Source organism: Crocuta crocuta, unplaced genomic scaffold (assembly GCF_008692635.1).
Source record: "Crocuta crocuta isolate KB4526 unplaced genomic scaffold, BGI_CrCroc_1.0 scaffold38, whole genome shotgun sequence".
Classification (NCBI taxonomy): domain Eukaryota; kingdom Metazoa; phylum Chordata; class Mammalia; order Carnivora; family Hyaenidae; genus Crocuta; species Crocuta crocuta.
The window spans coordinates 6,174,270-6,192,840 of NW_027532605.1; the positions used below are offsets into that span (position 1 = coordinate 6,174,270).

General features: G+C 34.3%; 1 protein-coding gene across 3 annotated transcripts in view; it reads left to right on the forward strand.

Moving 5' to 3' along the window:
• Nucleotides 1–18,571, forward strand: part of CALCRL (calcitonin receptor like receptor) — a 104,353-nt gene that overhangs the window by 68,878 nt on the left and 16,904 nt on the right. For all 3 annotated transcript variants that reach the window (XM_077780236.1, XM_077780238.1, XM_077780237.1), the window contains one exon: nucleotides 16,644–16,770. In XM_077780236.1, coding sequence (XP_077636362.1) covers nucleotides 16,644–16,770 — 127 coding nt within the window. The remainder of the gene's footprint in view (nucleotides 1–16,643; nucleotides 16,771–18,571) is intronic.

Here is an 18,571-nt window from a genome sequence, read left to right on the forward strand (position 1 = left end):
ATTAAAACTTCATATCTTTACTCTTAAATAAACTCTTCACTTACACAAGATTTCTTAAACAAATACTATCTTTGGAGTAGGAAAAACTTTATTATGATTGTATAATAGATTAAAAATATCTCTTATAAAAATAAAAAATAAACCAGTTTCCAAAGTGCCAATTTTTAAATAAAGTCCTCTGGTCTATAATCATATATAATTTATGCTAATTGACAACTGAAGCAATGTTGCTAATTTTAACAAACTTATTGGTAAAATATGGTAATAAATCTGGATTAGTATTTAGTGAATTTAAGAACACAAAATGAAATTAAAATTTCAAATTCTCATTTAGTATAATAAAATGACTAAATAGTTTCACAAAAATATAGTTCATATCCTTTCTAATTCTAAAGAGAAATCTTTACAATTTAAAAATACTACATTTGAGGGGCACCTGGGTGGCTCAGCTGGTTAAGCATCCAACTTCGGTTCAGGTCACAATCTCATAGTTCATGGGTTTGAGCCCCACATCAGGCTCTGGGCTGAAAGCTCAGAGCCTGGAGCCTGCTTTGGATTCTGCGTCTTCCTCTCTCTCTGCCCCTCTCCCGCTTGTGCTCTCTCTCTCTCAATCTCTCTCTCAAAAATAAACATTAAATTTTTTTTACATTAATAAAATAAAAATACTACATTTGAAATTCTGACTCTCTTGGCTCTTGGAACTAAATGATTCAACTAATTGCCATTCATTTTACGCAGTACTCCTAGAACTCAGATTTTTAGTTCATGAAAATTACGTATCTACCACACCATAACATACCAACACATGGAAAAGATTAATTTAAATATAACTAGGGGTGCCTGGGTGGCTCAGTTGGTTAAGCTTCCAACTCCTGGTTTCGGCTCAGGTTGTGATCTCACGGTTTCTTGAGTTCAAGCCCCGCATCAGGCACTGTGCTGACCTCCAGGAGTCTGTTTGGGATTTTCTCTCTCCATCTCTCTCTGCCTCTCCCCCACTCATGCTGTCTCTGTCTCTCTCAAAAATAAATAAATGTTAAAATAGTTTTTAAAAAGTAACTAATATTAGCCCAGTTTTTTCTTCCCTTTTTTTTTTTTTTACATAAAAACAACTATGACTGAATATAAAGGAGGTCAGCCTCTACCCTAAAGGCATAAAATAAAAATCATAAGCGCTCTTTAAGACTGTCTTACAAATCTTGGGGAAAAGGTACAAGTGCTAATTATTTTTAACCTTAGGAAAAAGAGTTCACTCCTTAATTAAAAACAAACTTGGGGTGCCTGGGTGGCTTAGTCACTTAAGCGACTGACTCTTGATTTCTGCTCAGGTCATGATCTCACCATTAGTGAGCTGGAGCCCCAGGTTGGTGCTGTGCTGAGCGTGGGCCTGCTTGGGACTCTATCTCCCGCTGCCTCTCGCACAAATGCATGTACTCTTTCTCTCCACATAAAATAAATAAACCTAAAAATTTATATTTTTAATTTTTTTATTAAAGTTTATTGATTTTGAGAAAGAGAGAGGGAGAATGGGCTGAGAGAGACAGTAGGACAGAGGATCCAAAGCAGACTCTGCACTGACAGCAGAGAGAGCCCCATGCGGGGCTTGAACTCACGAACAATGAGATTATGATCTGAGCTGAAGTGGGATGCTTATCTGACTGAGCTGCCCAGGAACCCCAAAAATATACATTTTTAAAACAAACTGTAATCTAGAGAAACAAGATTTGCACTTAAATTTGCATTTTTTATAAAATTAATTTTAAGTATGTTAAATGAACATTTTAAATTCTTTTAAGTATGTTAAAAGAACATGAATGTTTTTAAATGTTTCTTAAATTATTTCATTTAAGAATTTTTTCTTAAATGAAAAAAGGAAATATATAAACTTGTAATTTTAATATCCTATTATTTCTTAGTTTTTTTGCAGTTTTATTTCATACTCATTTGTTTTTACAGCTTTAATTGAAAAGCGTTTTAACTATTTTTATAACTTAGCATTATATAATTCTTTCCATATCCCTAAAGAGTTTTTCAAACTCTTCAGTTTATTATTTAGTTTTTAATTGGATAAATAATATTCCATTTTGTAAGTTGACAAAGGTTAAAGTATCCCAATAATTAATTATTAACATTACTTCCAAATTATCCTATTAATAAAAAATATTGCAGTGGACATTTTCAGCCATAACTTTTCCCATATTTGGCACTATTTTTTTAGGCTACATTCCCAGAGACTTGGGATATTTTGGTCAAAGGGTTTGGCTTTTTATGGCTCTTTAAATACATCATCTCAAAAGTATCTCAAAATCAACATGTTTGAAACAAATTCATAATACCTACCTCCTCCAAACTCAAAGCAGTTCTCATCCCTGAGTGACCCATATTCGAGATTACCACCACCAGCAATCTAGTTGAATTAGGGGCAATTTGTGGCACCTTCTCAATTTTATTCCTTGTCATTCTCCCTCCTACTCTGTGGATTTCACCTCCTAACAGCCTTCCAATCAATCCAGTTAGTTCATCTTTACTGCCACCACCACTAACCTTGTCTTATCTAGCCTCAGTAAGTCCCCCTTCACCACCTACATTCAATTCTGAACAATGCAAGCCAGAATATTTTCAAAGCATAGATCAAATACAGATATGATTTTGTCATACTTTGCTTTAAAAAGCTTAAACTTTCTGCTATAATTTATATAAAATCAAAATCATTAATGGATCCTATAGTTGAATATCTTGCCTCTCCTCCCACCCCAGCCTAGTTAAATGCATTCATCTTTCACATCTAAACTTTAACATCAATTCCTCAGTGAAATTTTCCTGAATTCCTTACTAAGGTTTTTCTAAAACTGCAACTAGTTACAGTGGATGTGAAGTAAATTTTTAATTATCATATAGGAGACCAACTATCTCTGTAGATTTAAAACTAATACAACTGAGATCCTTAAGATTAAATAATCTTTTTTTTAATTTTGCTTGTAATAAGCCAAAATATTCAAACACATTAAATACCTGAATGACATGAAGTTAAGAAATATAACAATTATGAAACATGCCAAAATCAGTAGTCAAAAAGAGAACAATGGTCTCCTAGAATGCCAAGTCTTAATGGTCCCAAACAAGTTTGAATTTAGCAAGTCAAATGCAAAATTGGCAAAGCTTCTTTATGAGTCTATTTTTTAGTTGACCAAATGCTTGCTATGAATTATTGAGAAAGCAGTGGGACTACCAAGTGCAAACAATGCTATAAACCAGATTATCGCAAAAAATGCAAAGTATACAATGCCATTTACTCTGTCCACTATGGACTGATTTTGTAAAGGAAAAGGGGGTGTTATAAGAATTGGCTTATCAGGATAGTAAAGCAATTAAAGAAAATAATGTCCACTGATCAGAGAATCAATGTATCAAAAATGGTAAGCCAGAAAAAGACAAAAAATAGGGGGTACAAGAGAGGACTAATACCAATTACTATAATTGGGAATATATTCTATATAATAACAAACAATTTGGGCTCAATTTTTAAAAAAAATAAAAATTCTAACAGCTAAGAAATTATAGTGAACCATCAACTGACCGACTGACCTTCTAGATAGAAATTAGATGTCAACCTATTCAGAATTTTGAAATGAGGTAGTCCCATACTGGGTTAGTTCATAGCTAGATCTAGTGATCTGTAATGCTACTTCCAAACCCAAGTCTATGAATGAGCAGTAATTTACTAAGGAGGATTAGAATGAAAGAATTAATACTTTAAAATCAAAATAATAATTTCAGTATCAGGGAAGTTAGCGTTTATGAAAGTGTTTTGCAAACTAAAAGCAATCTGTACAGAAAAACTTTATTTTGATTAGGAATTCAAAGGAAAATCTGGTTGAATGTTTTTATATCTATTTTTAGGATGCTTTGTTTAAAAATGCAAACACTATTTGGGACACCTGGGTGGCTCAGGCAGTTAAGCAGCCAACTTGGGCTCAGGTCATGATCTTGTGGTTCACAAGTTTGAGCCCTGTGTCAGGCTCTGTGCAGACAGTTCAGAGCCTGGAACCTGCCTCAGATTCTGTACCTCCCTCTCTCTCTGCCCCTGCCTTGCTCATGCTCTGTCTCTCTCTCAAAAATAAATAAACATTGCAAAAAAATTTTTAATGTAAATACTATTCAACCAATAGTCACGAATAATTTTAATTTTTACTTGAAGTCTTAAAACTTAAAACTTCAGAATTAATTTATTTTCTCTATGGAAAAACATTTTTTAAAAGCTGGAATTATGTATATATATATGCTAAGTAATTTAGCTTTAAAGATACAATCTGTAAATTCATACTTCATTTTAAAAGAGAAGTCAGAAATTTCTTGTTGTCCCAAGTACTGTCCTCATATTGCAATGTAAATGGGACTTTTTTTTTCAGAAAGAGAGCAAGTTTTTAAGTCAAGAGCACTGTAAGCAATAAATCCATGTATCTATTATTTGATAAAATGTTCATGTTTTTATAAACGATATACCTATAGTATGCTACATAAGCAAAACCTTGTCAAAGTCAATGAGTGTCTTGACAGTATACAGAAATTGTTCTTGGCCTCAACATTAAAGAAAAATTAAGATTTTCAATTAATTACATTCTTATGCCAAAAGTTTATTTACAAGGTACAATTACTGTTCCTTCTCTATAACGATCTAAAAAAGATATTTAATGATGAGTTAAAATGAGAAATGTATACCTGATTTCAGGCATATGGATAGTGTAATACAGTAATTACAAATATGGGATATATTCAAATCTTGCCATCACCACTTACTAATAGTAGAGATTTAGCCTGGTTATGCTTTTCAGTAAGCCTCAGGTGTTTGTTTGTTTGTTTGTTTGTTTTTATAATGAGTCATAATGTTTAAGATACTGGGCAAAGAAAATTTACATGGTACCTGGCATGTAGCAATCTCTCAATAAACACTAAGAATGAGGTACTAATGGTGCCACTGGACTGTATCCAACATGTAGGCATAGAGATTGCACTATATAGTCATCTAACATTATTCCTATCTATTCTATTCTTTAAACAAATAAAAAAATTTTTTTTTGAGAGAGACTGCGTGCAAGCAGGGGAGGGGCAGAGAGAGGAAGAGAGAGAATCTCAAGCAGGTTCCACACCCAACAAGGAGCCCGAGAGAGGGCTTGACCTCATAACCATGAAATCAAGACCTAAGCCGAAATCAAGACCTAAGCCAAAATCAAGAGTTGGTCGCCTGTGGTACCTGAGTGGCTTAGTTGGTTAAACATTGGACTCTTGATTTCAGCTCAGGCCATAATCTCATGATTCATGAGATCCAGTCCCACATTGGACTCTGTGCTGACACCAGGGAGCCTGCTTCTGATTCTCTTTTTCCTTTCAATCTGTCTCTCCCCTGCTCTCTCTGTCTCTCTCAAAAATAAATAAACTTCTAAAAACTAAAAATAAAAAAAGAGTTGGGTCACTTAACTGACCAAGCCATGCTGGTGCCCCATAACATTACCCCATCTAATAGTAATCCAAAGTAGAAAAAAAAAAAAAAAAGAGCTACTGGGGAAGTACAAAGAGCTATGGGAAGACAGAGGAAGGAAAGACTCATTCTGACTCACAGAATCAGAAGATTCCTGAGGCGATAAATCTCACTGAAATAAGTGTTAAATGATGGGTAAAATTTCCACAAGTAGAAATCGTAAACCACAACCAATGAAGGGATTAGCAAGTTTTAAGTAGTTAATTAAGTTATCCAGACTTCCTCCCAATTTGTGTTCTTTCTATTTGGCTTAGTAAGTTTATTTGACTGTAATTATCTTTTAAAAATGGAGAGTTTAAACAAAATGAAGTAAAACTACAAATTAATTTTTCTTTCGTATTATACATTCTTAGGCTTTAGAAAAAACATGAAAACCCTCTTCAAGTAACCCCAGGGGAAGCATTCTAGATACTTTTTTACATATCTAGACATCCTTCTTTACAGAAGAGTGCTTAAGAGTATGCTCTCTAAACAGGCACCTTTGGTCTCCAAGCCCAGCTTTGTCATTCACTTGCTATGTAGCAAGTTCGTTCATTTCTGTAATCCTCAATTTCATATCTTTAAAATGCAAACTCTACAGGCGTCTATATCATAGGTTTGGTATAAGGACTGACACAGTATACATTTAGTGTTAGATGGAGTGTCTAATTTGGAAACAGTATTATTGGCATAGTTATCACTCTACCTTATTCACTAAAAATTTATATAATTCACTAAAAATTTATATAATTTTTTAGCCCTGATAGGTGTATTATAACAATATGAGCACTTCAAAAACAAAATTAAAGAACATAATTTTTAGTTTTGTATGTATTATATTTATAAAGAAATTGTTATGTTCATGTAGAAAAATAAGTAAATAATGAATGAAAATTTTATAAATAAAATAGTAGTATAATCATATCAGAAAAACATGGTTAAGTAAATTAGTCAAAAATAAATAAACTCTTTATGCCCACAAGATACCATCTAGCTTACTCAGTATTTGAAACCATATTAAAGAATTTGCAGACTTTGATTTTAAGACACTTCTACTAGATATTCCTCCAAACTATCTACCAAAACAGTAAAAGCCACTATTTACCAAAAACAACTATCCACTGAACAACAAGTAGTGGAAAAAACATCATGAAGTTAGTTCCGTGAAAGCACAAATCATCTCTGCATTTTTAAAAAACCCATTCCAGGGCTTAGCACAAGACCTTGCTCATAGTAAGCACTTAATACATTTTTGAGAAATGAAAGGTATGAACTGACTTGAAAGCTTATTCCTAAGACTGACTTTCCCATGACTTATCTATGACCTTTGACAAGTCCCTTTAGTTTGCCTGGCCTTCACTGTCTCCATCGACAAATTAAATTCCTTAAAATTCTCATCAGTAGAAGAATCTGTGTAAAACAATATAGGGTACTTCGTAAGAAGGTTAAAGGAAGATCAAAAACACCTTGGTAAATATTGAATTGAATGGTTAATTAAGAATGTTCGAATAGTGGGGCGCCTGGGTGGCTTAGTCGGTTAAGCGTCCGACTTNTTGAATAGTCAGGAGCACAAGAAATTTTAGCTTCCTTTCCACCAACCTGGAAACATCCTATAGGAGTCAATGTTTCACATAAAATCATTGTGTATTTAAAATCTATCAGTATCTCTTTTCTGCTTCTTAACCCAGTTCTTCCTGCTACAGTCATTTCTGCTTAGTCTTTGGTAGAGGTAACATTTTTTTTTTTCTGTTTGTTAATTCAGAGGTACTGACCCATCCTAATAAAAACCCAGAACCAAACAAAAAGTTGATTCAGGTTGCTGTTTGTTATTTTTTATTTAGAGAGAGAAAAGAAAAAGTCTACCACTCATGCATGCTTTAAATTAGAAACAGAGAACACAAAACACTACTTACCAGATATACTTCAGTTTTATATTAGAGCCAATTAAAGGAAAGAGTCAGAATAGGAGATAAAAAGAAAGGGAACTGAAAGGGAGGGGAAGAGAGAGACTGAGCTTTGAGATTTGCCAAGCCCTGAGAGGCAATGACTCTTACTCATAATGATCCTTGGAAAAACAAAGCACAACCCTTTAGATAAAAAAATAAATAAACCTTACCAGAATTAGTTATAAATTATATTTTAATTCATGTTTAAAATTTGAAAGCATAGCGAATCTTGCTCTTACCCAGATTAAGGGCTCTGTTTTCTTGCACATAAAAGAGCACATGAAACACGGACTTACATGCGGGGGAAAGTGGTTCTTATTTTTTTTTTTTTTGACATCTTAATTTTGCTGACATTTCAGACAGTGATTCCAAGTAATTTCAAAGCCAAGTTGCACATTTGTAACTCTATAGACAATGATGTCATTTCTAGGTAGTTGAGATATAAGGTCCTAAATAAAATGTAGCAAAATATCTATCCAGTTGATAGACCAAAGCTTTCTTTTTTTTTTTTAAATGTTTTATTTATTTCTAGGAGAGAAAGAGAGAGAGACAGTGTGAGCAGGGGAGGGTCAGAGAGAGAGGGAGTCACAGACTGAAACAGGCTCCAGGCTCTGAGCTGGCAGTCAGCACAAAGCCGGATGCGGGGCTTGAACCCACGAACCGCGAGATCATGACCTAAGCGAAAGTCAGACGCTTAACCGACTAAGCCACCCAGGCGCCCCAGACCAAAGCTTTCTTAATAAAATAATCCTTTAATGCTTATATTTATGCTCTTGAGGACAAGTGATACAGATCTCACCTTTTTTCCTTAGGTCATATCTGAATATATTCAATCAATATTTTGAACACTTATTTCATTTCCAGTTTCTTCATTCATCTCTTGAAACTAGAAAGAGTATCGTTTTCTTCAAGCTATAAGCTTTCTCCTGAAAACTCTTCATGATTCAATCTTCAAATCAATTTTAAACAAAGTTAACTATTTAAAGAAACCCTACATAGGAACATCGAGAAGAAAGAGTCTTACTCTACAAACCATAGCCTGATGTATTTGTTTTGGTAAATTAGAACTTTCACTTACATAAGTTGTTTAAAACCTGGCAAATCTGCCCTGTCAGAGGTTTGACAATGGCTAAGTTCAGAAACAGTCATGACGTGGATCCTGAATAACATACTTCTCAGTGCCTATCCAGAATCATCCTTGCTCTCTCAACTTTTTGATACATTTCATTCATTGTTAAGATTTTTATGCACTATGGTTCTAAGACATATGTTATTCTGCTGCATGTATCCCAGGTGTCCTTCCGCTTAACACTGAATACTGGTTAACTAACCACAATTTTTCATGTAACATTTCACTAGATCATATACAGTCTATTTCCAAATTAGTGAATTTCAATCAATGTGCTGAAATCCATCTCCCTCAAACTAAACATGGTGAGAACTGAAAACATTCCTATTCAGTAATGTGAGTCTTGGTTGGAAAGTTTTTTAAGTATGTTCATTGTAATTACATAATAAAAGCACTACCTTTCCACATTAGAGTACCATAGCTGAATAAGGAGAGAATAGTACAAGAATAAATTTACTCTAACAAAAAACAGTTCCACTATGATATAATTGCTATTACTGGTTTATGGAGAAGAGTCCCAGGTATGGAAATACAAAGTAAATAACTGAATTAAAGAATTCGGACTTATTGTAAACAGAAAATTTATTATTTGAATTATAACTGAATGTTAAAGATCACATATTTCTGTTAATATTTCTGATAAATATGTAAATTTTTCTAAGCATATTTAATCAATTTTGCTTGAGCAAGTGGAAGCAAGTGCTATTTAAGCATAACAATTTTTTTATGGAAATAGAATGACAAATCTTTTTAAGAAAATAAATGATTCACTGCTTGATGTAAAACCTATACAGTCATTTGAAGGGGTTAAAACTTCATGATTTGAAATACAGAGCATAAAAAATATACCGTCTTCCTCCCCTAAAGTCATAATATATTTTGCAATTTGGTTTTCCACTCTTGCAGGCATAGTTTATTTTCCTAGACTGTACCCATGGATATGACTATATATTAGAGGAAAGCCAAAGTAAACCCTCTAAAGTGTAGCATCTTTTTAGCAGTTAGGAAAAACAAAACCCAAAAATGACTGGATAGTATACTGCTAACATTTGCTAATAGAATACTGAAATGTAGGGGCGCCTGGGTGGCTTAGTCGGTTAAGCGTCCGACTTTCGCTTAGGTCATGATCTCGCGGTTCGTGGGTTCGAGCCCCGCGTCGGCCTCTGTGCTGACCGTCAGCTCGGAGCCTGGAGCCTGTTTCAGTCTGTGACTCCCTCTCTCTCTGACCCTCCCCTGCTCACGCTGTCTCTCTCTCTCTCTCTCCTAGAAATAAATAAAAAAACATTAAAAAAAAAAAAAAAGAATACTGAAATGTAACACAAAAGAGTATGAGCTTCAGAATCCAAAATCACTTAGTAAATTATGCTCTTTAATTTTCTTGATCTTAGAATAGGGGAAAAAATGTGGAGTCTTGTCTTACGCCTTTATTCACACTGTCCTTCATGCCCCTTAAAAACTCTAATCTCAAATCTTTTTTTGGAGCTTTTACTCAGAGAAATTTTGTAATCTCTTTGGAATGCTCTTCTCCTCTATCTTCTCCTGTTTCATTTCTATCCTGAGTCTCCCCTTACTCTGGCCACAGTCTTTATCTATTTCTTAATTCTATTTTAATTTCTAAAAAGGATATAATACTGCCAGGAATTATGTGATGTAATTTATGTGTGAATTTAGACTCCATTGTCACCTGGGTGACATCTGTGCTATTCACAACTGTTTCTTCAATATCTAGAAATATTGCTCAATAGTTATAAGTGATTAAATGAATATTGAAAGAGACAAAAGCTTTCTTATTTTCTCAAAATTCAACATTTAAATTCAACAGATCACTTAATCAGATTCTGATCTGAAGCAACTCACTTCAAGTTTATTAAAGGATAATGATACTTCAGGGGGATTATTACATTATACAATGAATGTGAAGTACTTATCTCTGTGTCTGGGATATTCTAAAGGGATATTTCTGGGATTCTGGGATAAATGGTGGCTGCTATGACTGAGAATTTTATCTATAAAAGGGTCTTTTGGAAGAGTGTAAGAATCACAGTCATTTAGAAAGCCGGTTTCTTCTCTTGGCTTCCTGCCTCTTAGAAGAGCAGGAAGAGCTCTTGGATGGGGCAGCTCACACATGAGAAAGTCATTTGGCCACACAAAATGCACACATCTGTTCCTTACACAGCCCATACTCATATGTTATCTTAACTAAGCAACCCTGAAAGGCAGGGGCAGAAGAGAAGAGAGCATGATGGAGGAGACCAACCATTTCCCTCTAGAAGGACTTTTGTTGAGCACCTTGGTTGAAACACACTTGTACTCTTTCTAATCTGACTAAATGGATTGGTAGTACCTCCAAAGAGAGCTACTGACAGAGGTTATGTCTATACCTATCATACCTATCCAGGTGAATCCATCAACTCAAGGTTCCCTGCAGTAGACCAAAAATAACCATACTGCTTTTCCTTATTTATTTATTTATTTATTTATTTATTTACTTACTTACTTACTTACTTACTTATTTACTTACTTACGGGGCGGGGGGGCAGAGAGAGAGAGAGAGAGGGAGAGAGAGGGCAAGAGAGAGAATCCCAAGCAGGCTCAGTGCTGTCAGCATACAAAGCTCGATGCAGGGCTCAAACTCACAATCCATGAGATCATGACTTGAGACGAATTTGGATGTTTAACCAATAGAGTCACCCAGGCACCCCTACTTTCCCTTTTAATGCATGTATTGATTTCTGCCTGTTTCTTAGCAGTGTTCAGATTGGCCTGAGGTTTCCTTTCAGATACACAGCTAATGTTTTCCTGGGAAAAGAGCTGAGCATTAGGAAATTAAATTAGATACACTACCATAAGAAAGCAATACTTTGTAGACTGGGCTATCCTTATATTCCTTGTATTTCCTCTTTCCCTTACTAGTTTTGCTCAGGATTAGTATTGAGTGAAAGCAGTTTGGAAATTTCCATCTCAAGTCAATACCAAAGGGGAAACAAAGGCAAATACTTTGTTCATAGTGTGGCAGAACTTTGAATACGGAGCAGCATAATACTTAGAGCCCGTATGATAATGAAATGGTCATTTGAAGGTAACACTGGGAAGGATGAAATGCTGAGGGAGATAATTCAGGTTGCTTGGTTCCTTCACGTGGAAATTATCTTTCTAAAGCTAAATTTTTTTGCTTTCTAACAAAAGATGGCAATTTGGTGATTCATTGTATTACTTAAAACATGGGCAGTTTTAGGTTAACTAAAACTTGATCTTATTTTATTATTTGTGGGAGAAAATTATTAGAGAACTTGATTAAAATCAGCCTATGATAACTACATTTAAAAAAATAGCTAACTTGGGTGAGATATTATACCAAAAACCTAGACATGATTTATCTCACTTCACCTTTCAGCCGATCCTATGAAATATTGTTATTCCTATATTACAGATGCAGGAACTAGGAATAGAGGGTTTCTTTTAAAATTTTTTTAATGTTTTATTTATTTCTGAGAGAGAGACAGCATGAACAGAGGAGGGTCAGAGAGAGAGGGAGCTACAGAATCTGAAACAGGCTCCAGGCTCTGAGCTAGCAGCTGTCAGCAGAGAGCCTAACACGGGGCTCGAACCCACAACTGTGAGATCATGATCGAGGCCAAAGTCGGCTGCTTAACCGACTGAGTCACCCAGGTGCCCCAGGAATTAGTAAATAACTTGCCCTAAGTCATAATATCAGTAGGTAACACAGTCCAGATTCATTCTCAGGTCAGGCTTCAAAACCCACTCTGAAATATATGTACTGACTTGATGCTACCTCCTTCTAACTGTTCTAAAAGTGAACTGAGAGACAACTATAGTTAGATTACACAGGAGGTATAATGGTTTGTTGACACACTTACATCAACTTCCTCTAACACTCTGCTTGTCAAATTGCATGTTGAAACAGATTCCGGGGTTCCTAGGTGGCTCAGTGAAGTGTCCAACTCTTGATTGTGGCTCAGGTCATGATCTCATGGTTCGTGAGAAAACACCTCTTGTCAGTTCAGCGCACTGTAGGGTCTTTTTGGGATTCTCTCCCCCCCAGCCCCTCCCCTGCTTGAACTCTCTCTCTCAAAATAACTAAACATTCAAAAACAGATTCTAAAATAATTATATGTAAAAATATGAAATGGAAACAATCCAAACCCACAAACCAAATTTTCTATTCTGCGGCTATGCTAGGATAAAAGGGATATTATCACATTTTTAAAAAAGCAGAGAGTGTTTTGTAAATCATTCTCTTAGTGTATGAAACAATTGTTTCAATATTTTGAGTGAAAGAAGAACATTTTAAAATTTAGAGTAGGTGAAACTGGTTGCATTTGAAAAAAATACCTGAATATTTTTAGAGTGTTATTTAAACAAATCAATGTGTTTACCAAGGATGTATTTTGGTTTTCATTTACCAATTGATTTTATTTGTACTGATGTACTTACATGTGTTAATGAAAGTGTTTAGAGAAAAACAATATGCATCACTAGAAACCTTTGAGCACTTTTACCACTATACCTCGATAGAAAGCATATGTGGGATAGCACCTGTCTGCATTTCAGTTGCACAAAACCTGAAGGAAGAAATGGAAGAAACTAAATCAATAGCCACAGGCTAATATTATAGATAGCTGGACATATTTACACAACACAAAGTGAATTTATTTTGCAGTGGGTCAGTTTAACACAACAATATGGACAGCTAAACTGGATATCAGGGTTCACAAAGCGAAATATTTGGCTTGAATTCTATAGGGTGGATTATCTTTGTTGACCATATTATTTAGACGCTTTTGTAAACACTCAAAATAAGCTTTATGTGTCTGTATTGAAATGATTTCATGCATTCTCTTAAGTATTTGGTTTTTATATTAAATATTTTATTTATACTAGGATTTCATTCTATTATTTCAAAATGTTGCCCACAATATGCTTTGTTTTGATTCTAAAAGGGAGAAATTCAGTATATCTATTTATCACAGAGTAAGAGAGTAAGAAGCTGTTCCTGTTGTTTGTTTGTGTGTTTCTTGCTATTAGACTCAAAATAGCTACATCTTTAGAAAAGAATTGATGCAGGCAGCTCATTTTTAGGTCCTTAACTTTTAATGTTTTATTTATTTCTAGGAGAGAGAGAGAGAGACAGCGTGAGCAGGGGAGGGTCAGAGAGAGAGGGAGTCACAGACTGAAATAGGCTCCAGGCTCTGAGCTGGTAGTCAGCACAGAGCCCGATGCGGGGCTCGAACCCACGAACTGCGAGATCATGACCTAAGCGAAAGTCAGATGGTTAACCGACTAAGCCACCCAGGCGCCCCGGTCCTTAACTTTTAAACGAGATTGAGGTAGGAGGTAGGAGAACGGAGGGAATTCTGAGAGGAATAGAGATACACACTATTATAGAGGAAAAAGGAAGTTTAAGTGTACACAAAGAAAATTTAAATTGCCTTCAGCTACTTAGTTAGCATTCCATGTTATTTATTTTTAATCTTTGCACATGTAATATTACAAATCCCAATAGTCATAATATAAATGCTGTTCATTTTATGTGCCTTGGCTTATCTTTTGTCTCTTCTATCATGAATTGTCATTTTTAAAAGCCTACTTTAGTGTTTATTTTCCTTCATTCCAATTTACTCTTTACAAACATTTCTTATTTTCTGTCTAAGCAACCCTTACTATTATTTTGGTCATAATCTGAAAACTATGAAATTCTGTGTTTATATATATATATATGTTTCAACCAACGGATCTAACCTTAAGTGCATTCAGCAAAAAGAGGCAAAATAGCCCAGCTAAGGAAAACATTTTATTTTATTTTTCCCATGATGGTAGCTGAGTTATTCAAATTCTTTTATGAAAAAAAGTGTTTATTTAAATGGGTAAGCAGTTTTTCCCTAAAAATAGTTGCCACTCCACAGACATAGGATAAGCTCAAGGAAGGCATTTTAAAATAAGACTATGTGGACATATTTTATATGTTCATAATGCACATCATAGAAGAGTGATCAATTACAAAATAAAAATAAATACAAAAATAAACCACATATAACAAATAATCCTGAAAAGAATACTCTTTTTTTTAAATTTTTTTTTAATGTTTTATTTATTTCTAGGAGAGAGAGAGACAGCATGAGCAGGGGAGGGTCAGAGAGAGAGGGAGTCACAGACTGAAACAGGCTCCAGGCTCTGAGCTGGCAGTCAGCACAAAGCCCGACGCGGGGCTCGAACCCACGAACCGCGAGATCATGACCTAAGCGAAAGTCGGACACTTAACCGACTAAGCCACCCAGGCGCCCCCTGAAAAGAATACTCTTTACTAGCCCTCTTCTCACACTCATTAATTTTTTTTCACTCCCAGCAAACATAAAACACTTGACACTGCTGTGTATTTTATTACAAAAGAGCCATCTTTGTATCAATGTTGACTTTACTTAAATAGTAACAGCAGTCAAGCCTTTTCTGTTAAAAAAAAAAAAAAGAAAAAACTTTCAAAGATTCTTCTTTCTATAGAATGTCATCTATACTCTGTTCTTTGGTTCCTGTCTTCATCTCCCTACCTCATGCACTGCAAAGTCAAATCAAGGACTCTCGAATATGAAAACACTAGCAGTTCTCAGCTGTTTCTATTCTGAAGGGCTCTAGTTGGATTTAACATACTTGTATATGACTGTCTTATGCTCAGTGATGAACCCAAGAGCCATCTCATTCATGCAGACTTTCACAGCCTCCCTCATAGCACCCACTTCTGTGGAAGGCATGTACTGAAAGTAAGTGAATACGGATTTGGATTGAATTAACTTCTAGACCCATTAAAACCCTAAAGCTATATATAAAGTCACAAATCTATGGCTGGAAGAAATTTCGGAGACAATACAGTTTAAACTTTGCAGTTTTAAACAAAGAAAACCATGGTAGCCCACCCTAACTATAATATCCTGGACACACACACAGTTTCTTTAGGTTAAGGTGATAAGAGTGATACAATTACGTTAAAATCTTCTTAAAGTTTCCAAAGTGGAAGTCATTAGTTTGTGCTCTACAGGGTAAATTATCTAAATTGACCATTTAATTGCATAATTTTGTAAAAATACAAAATGAACTTTTAAGTCTCTGTAATGAAATCCTTCTTGATGTCTTCCTACATATGTACTTTGTTTTGATATTAAGTATTCAAATGGATTGCTTTCTATTAGTTTAAGACTTTACCCATAATAAGCCCTCAAATAAATGCTTCATGAAGGAGATAGAACTTGAGTTTGTCTTTCGACATAAGCAAGTCAGTCATATGTGGACAATCTGGTATGGTAGATGTGGATTCAATCTAAGGAATAGCATTTCCTGTAATTAATAATGACTTTTCCTAAAATGTACTTAATTTTGTTTTACGTAGGAAGACCTCCAGTAAAAGGTGGTATTTTTATATCCTACACAGGGCTAGGCCAATTAGAAAAAAAAATTCAGTAAAGCTGAACAAATCTCATTGATTGCTATGTCTACATTTTTATCAGTTTATCTATTCTGAATACAGTGCTATCTTTCTCATGCTTGATCTGCATAATCGCTACCACCACACAGATGCTCTATAAATAGAACCACCACAATCATAAACAGGCTATATAAACAGAAAAACCTATGTGGTATAAGGAAAAGAGCATTATGTATGTGAGAATCTGACAGACCCAAAGTTTTCAAATGAATTAGTCGTAGGATTGTTTGGTCAATTATCGAACTTCACTGAATCTCAGTTTCTACATTTTTCAGAATAAATTAAAATATTAATCATGTTAAGAGATTAATAGGAGAAGTTTATGTAGAGGTCTTATACAGACAAATTTCCTATTTCTATGCTTGTCTATTTGTACTGAAGCAACTCATTTGTCTCTGTTTTAAGGCATTATAGATTTTTCCCTAATTAAGATTTTATCATGAGTGAATCTTGGGGAGAAAAAATAATTCTTCCAGATTTGGAGCACCTACTATGAATTGTGAATGTATCTCACTTGAACTATTATTAATAAAAATAAAATATTTGGTTTCTCTTGCCTTTTAGGAGCCTAAGTTGCCAAAGGATTACCTTGCACAAAAATCTTTTTTTCTCCTTTGTTTGTAACTCTGTTGTAACAATCATTCATCTCACTGCAGTGGCCAACAACCAGGCTTTAGTGGCCACAAATCCTGTAAGTAAATCAGGTTGTACCCTTAGGTTCAAAAGTTAGAGGGAAAGAAATGTGAACAGTGGTGGGTGCATGGGTGGGTGGTATCTTGATATATGTAAATGTGTATAAATATATGTAAAAATATATACAGTATCTGGCATATGGAGAATATATATATTCCAATCTACAAAGGTAAATACATCTCAATCTTTCCCAGGTTATAAAGGNTAAATCAAAGTCAACAACTATGTGGTTAGAAAAAACAAGAGATGAAAATAGAAAAATTTCTATTATATATTTGGGATCAGGCTGACTTTAAATAGTTGATAAAACCAGGAGAAAATGAATTGTACATTAAATTTTTAAAGGACTCTACCAAGTCCTCATTATCTAGACAAATATTTATAAATTATATCTCTATAACCCCTTTGGAAGCATAATTTTTTTTCTTTAAAAATATTTTTGTTGAAGTACACTTTCCACACAATGTCACATTAGTTTTAGGTGTACAACATAGTGATTCAGCAACTCTATATGCTGTGCTCACCACAAGTGTAGGTACCAACTGTCACTGTACATCATTATTACAATACCATTGAATATATTTTTTAGACTATACCTTTCATTCCCATGACTTATTCATTCCGTAGCTGGAATCCCCTTCACCTTGTTTTGCTCATCTCCCTGCTCTCCTACTTTCCATCTCTGGTGACCATAGCTTGTTCTCTATATTTATGGGTGTATTGCTGGAAACACAATTTTTAGGATGAGTATCAAAAGATATACAAAAATAAGCACAGAGACCATCAAAATATAAAAGCTATATTTTAAAACATAAACTAAAACTTACTTATACAAATGCATATATTTTATGTAAACCGTATGTATATGTGAGCTATATTTAAATCAAAGTATCTTCATAAATAACAAACATATATTCAAGCATTTAAAACCATCTTTTTGTAATGTCTGTAGAATCCATACTATAGTTTTGGATATGGATTTGTGGAGGAGTGTATATGTATTGTGTACATAAAAGTGTTTTTTTAAGGATTAAGTTATCTAGTTACTGAAATCAGGGAAAGGAAAGAATTTCCACCCAATGAATCAATAAACCATACTCTTTTATGTGTTTTATGTTTGTTTTGGGGGTGATTTCCAAAATCCTAAAATTCCTTGCATTATTTGCACGAAATTATCTGGATTGCTTCATCTTCTCTATGTTCCACTCTAACATCATTGGGTGAGGAAATACACTGGGGTATAATTAACAATATAAAAACTAACCAATGGCCTATCATTTTAAAGTGAATTTCTCTAGAGCAAAGAGATTAAGAGTTTTGTCATGAAGCTGCAGAGCAAGAGATGACAAATCTTGCATTTAGATATGAGGATATTGCATTTAATGCACAAATTGCAAGCTATAATACAGTTGTTCTTCATATATTCTTGGAAAATTTAGTTTGTTTATATCAGCAGTGTCCTTCATACATTTGTGAAGCATGTTTTAAGTTATTTTTATCATAGTGGCTTACAGATTATTACTGAGAAGGCTTTGTTAATATAATGTTATGTTTGACATCAAGATACTTTATTTAAAATTTAATGTTATGTATATTGCCAATATATTTAATGGGAGATGAAGTTTTATGAATGTCCTTCAGGTAGAAGGCATTGTGTATAGTCATGAAAACAAAATCAGAATTACAAGACTTGTGTTCAGTGTGTAGCCTGGATCGATTTTATATGCATATTAGCAAATCACTTAACTTCTCTCTTTTTCTATCTGTAAGATATGTGCTTAGTGATAAATTGTGCCGCA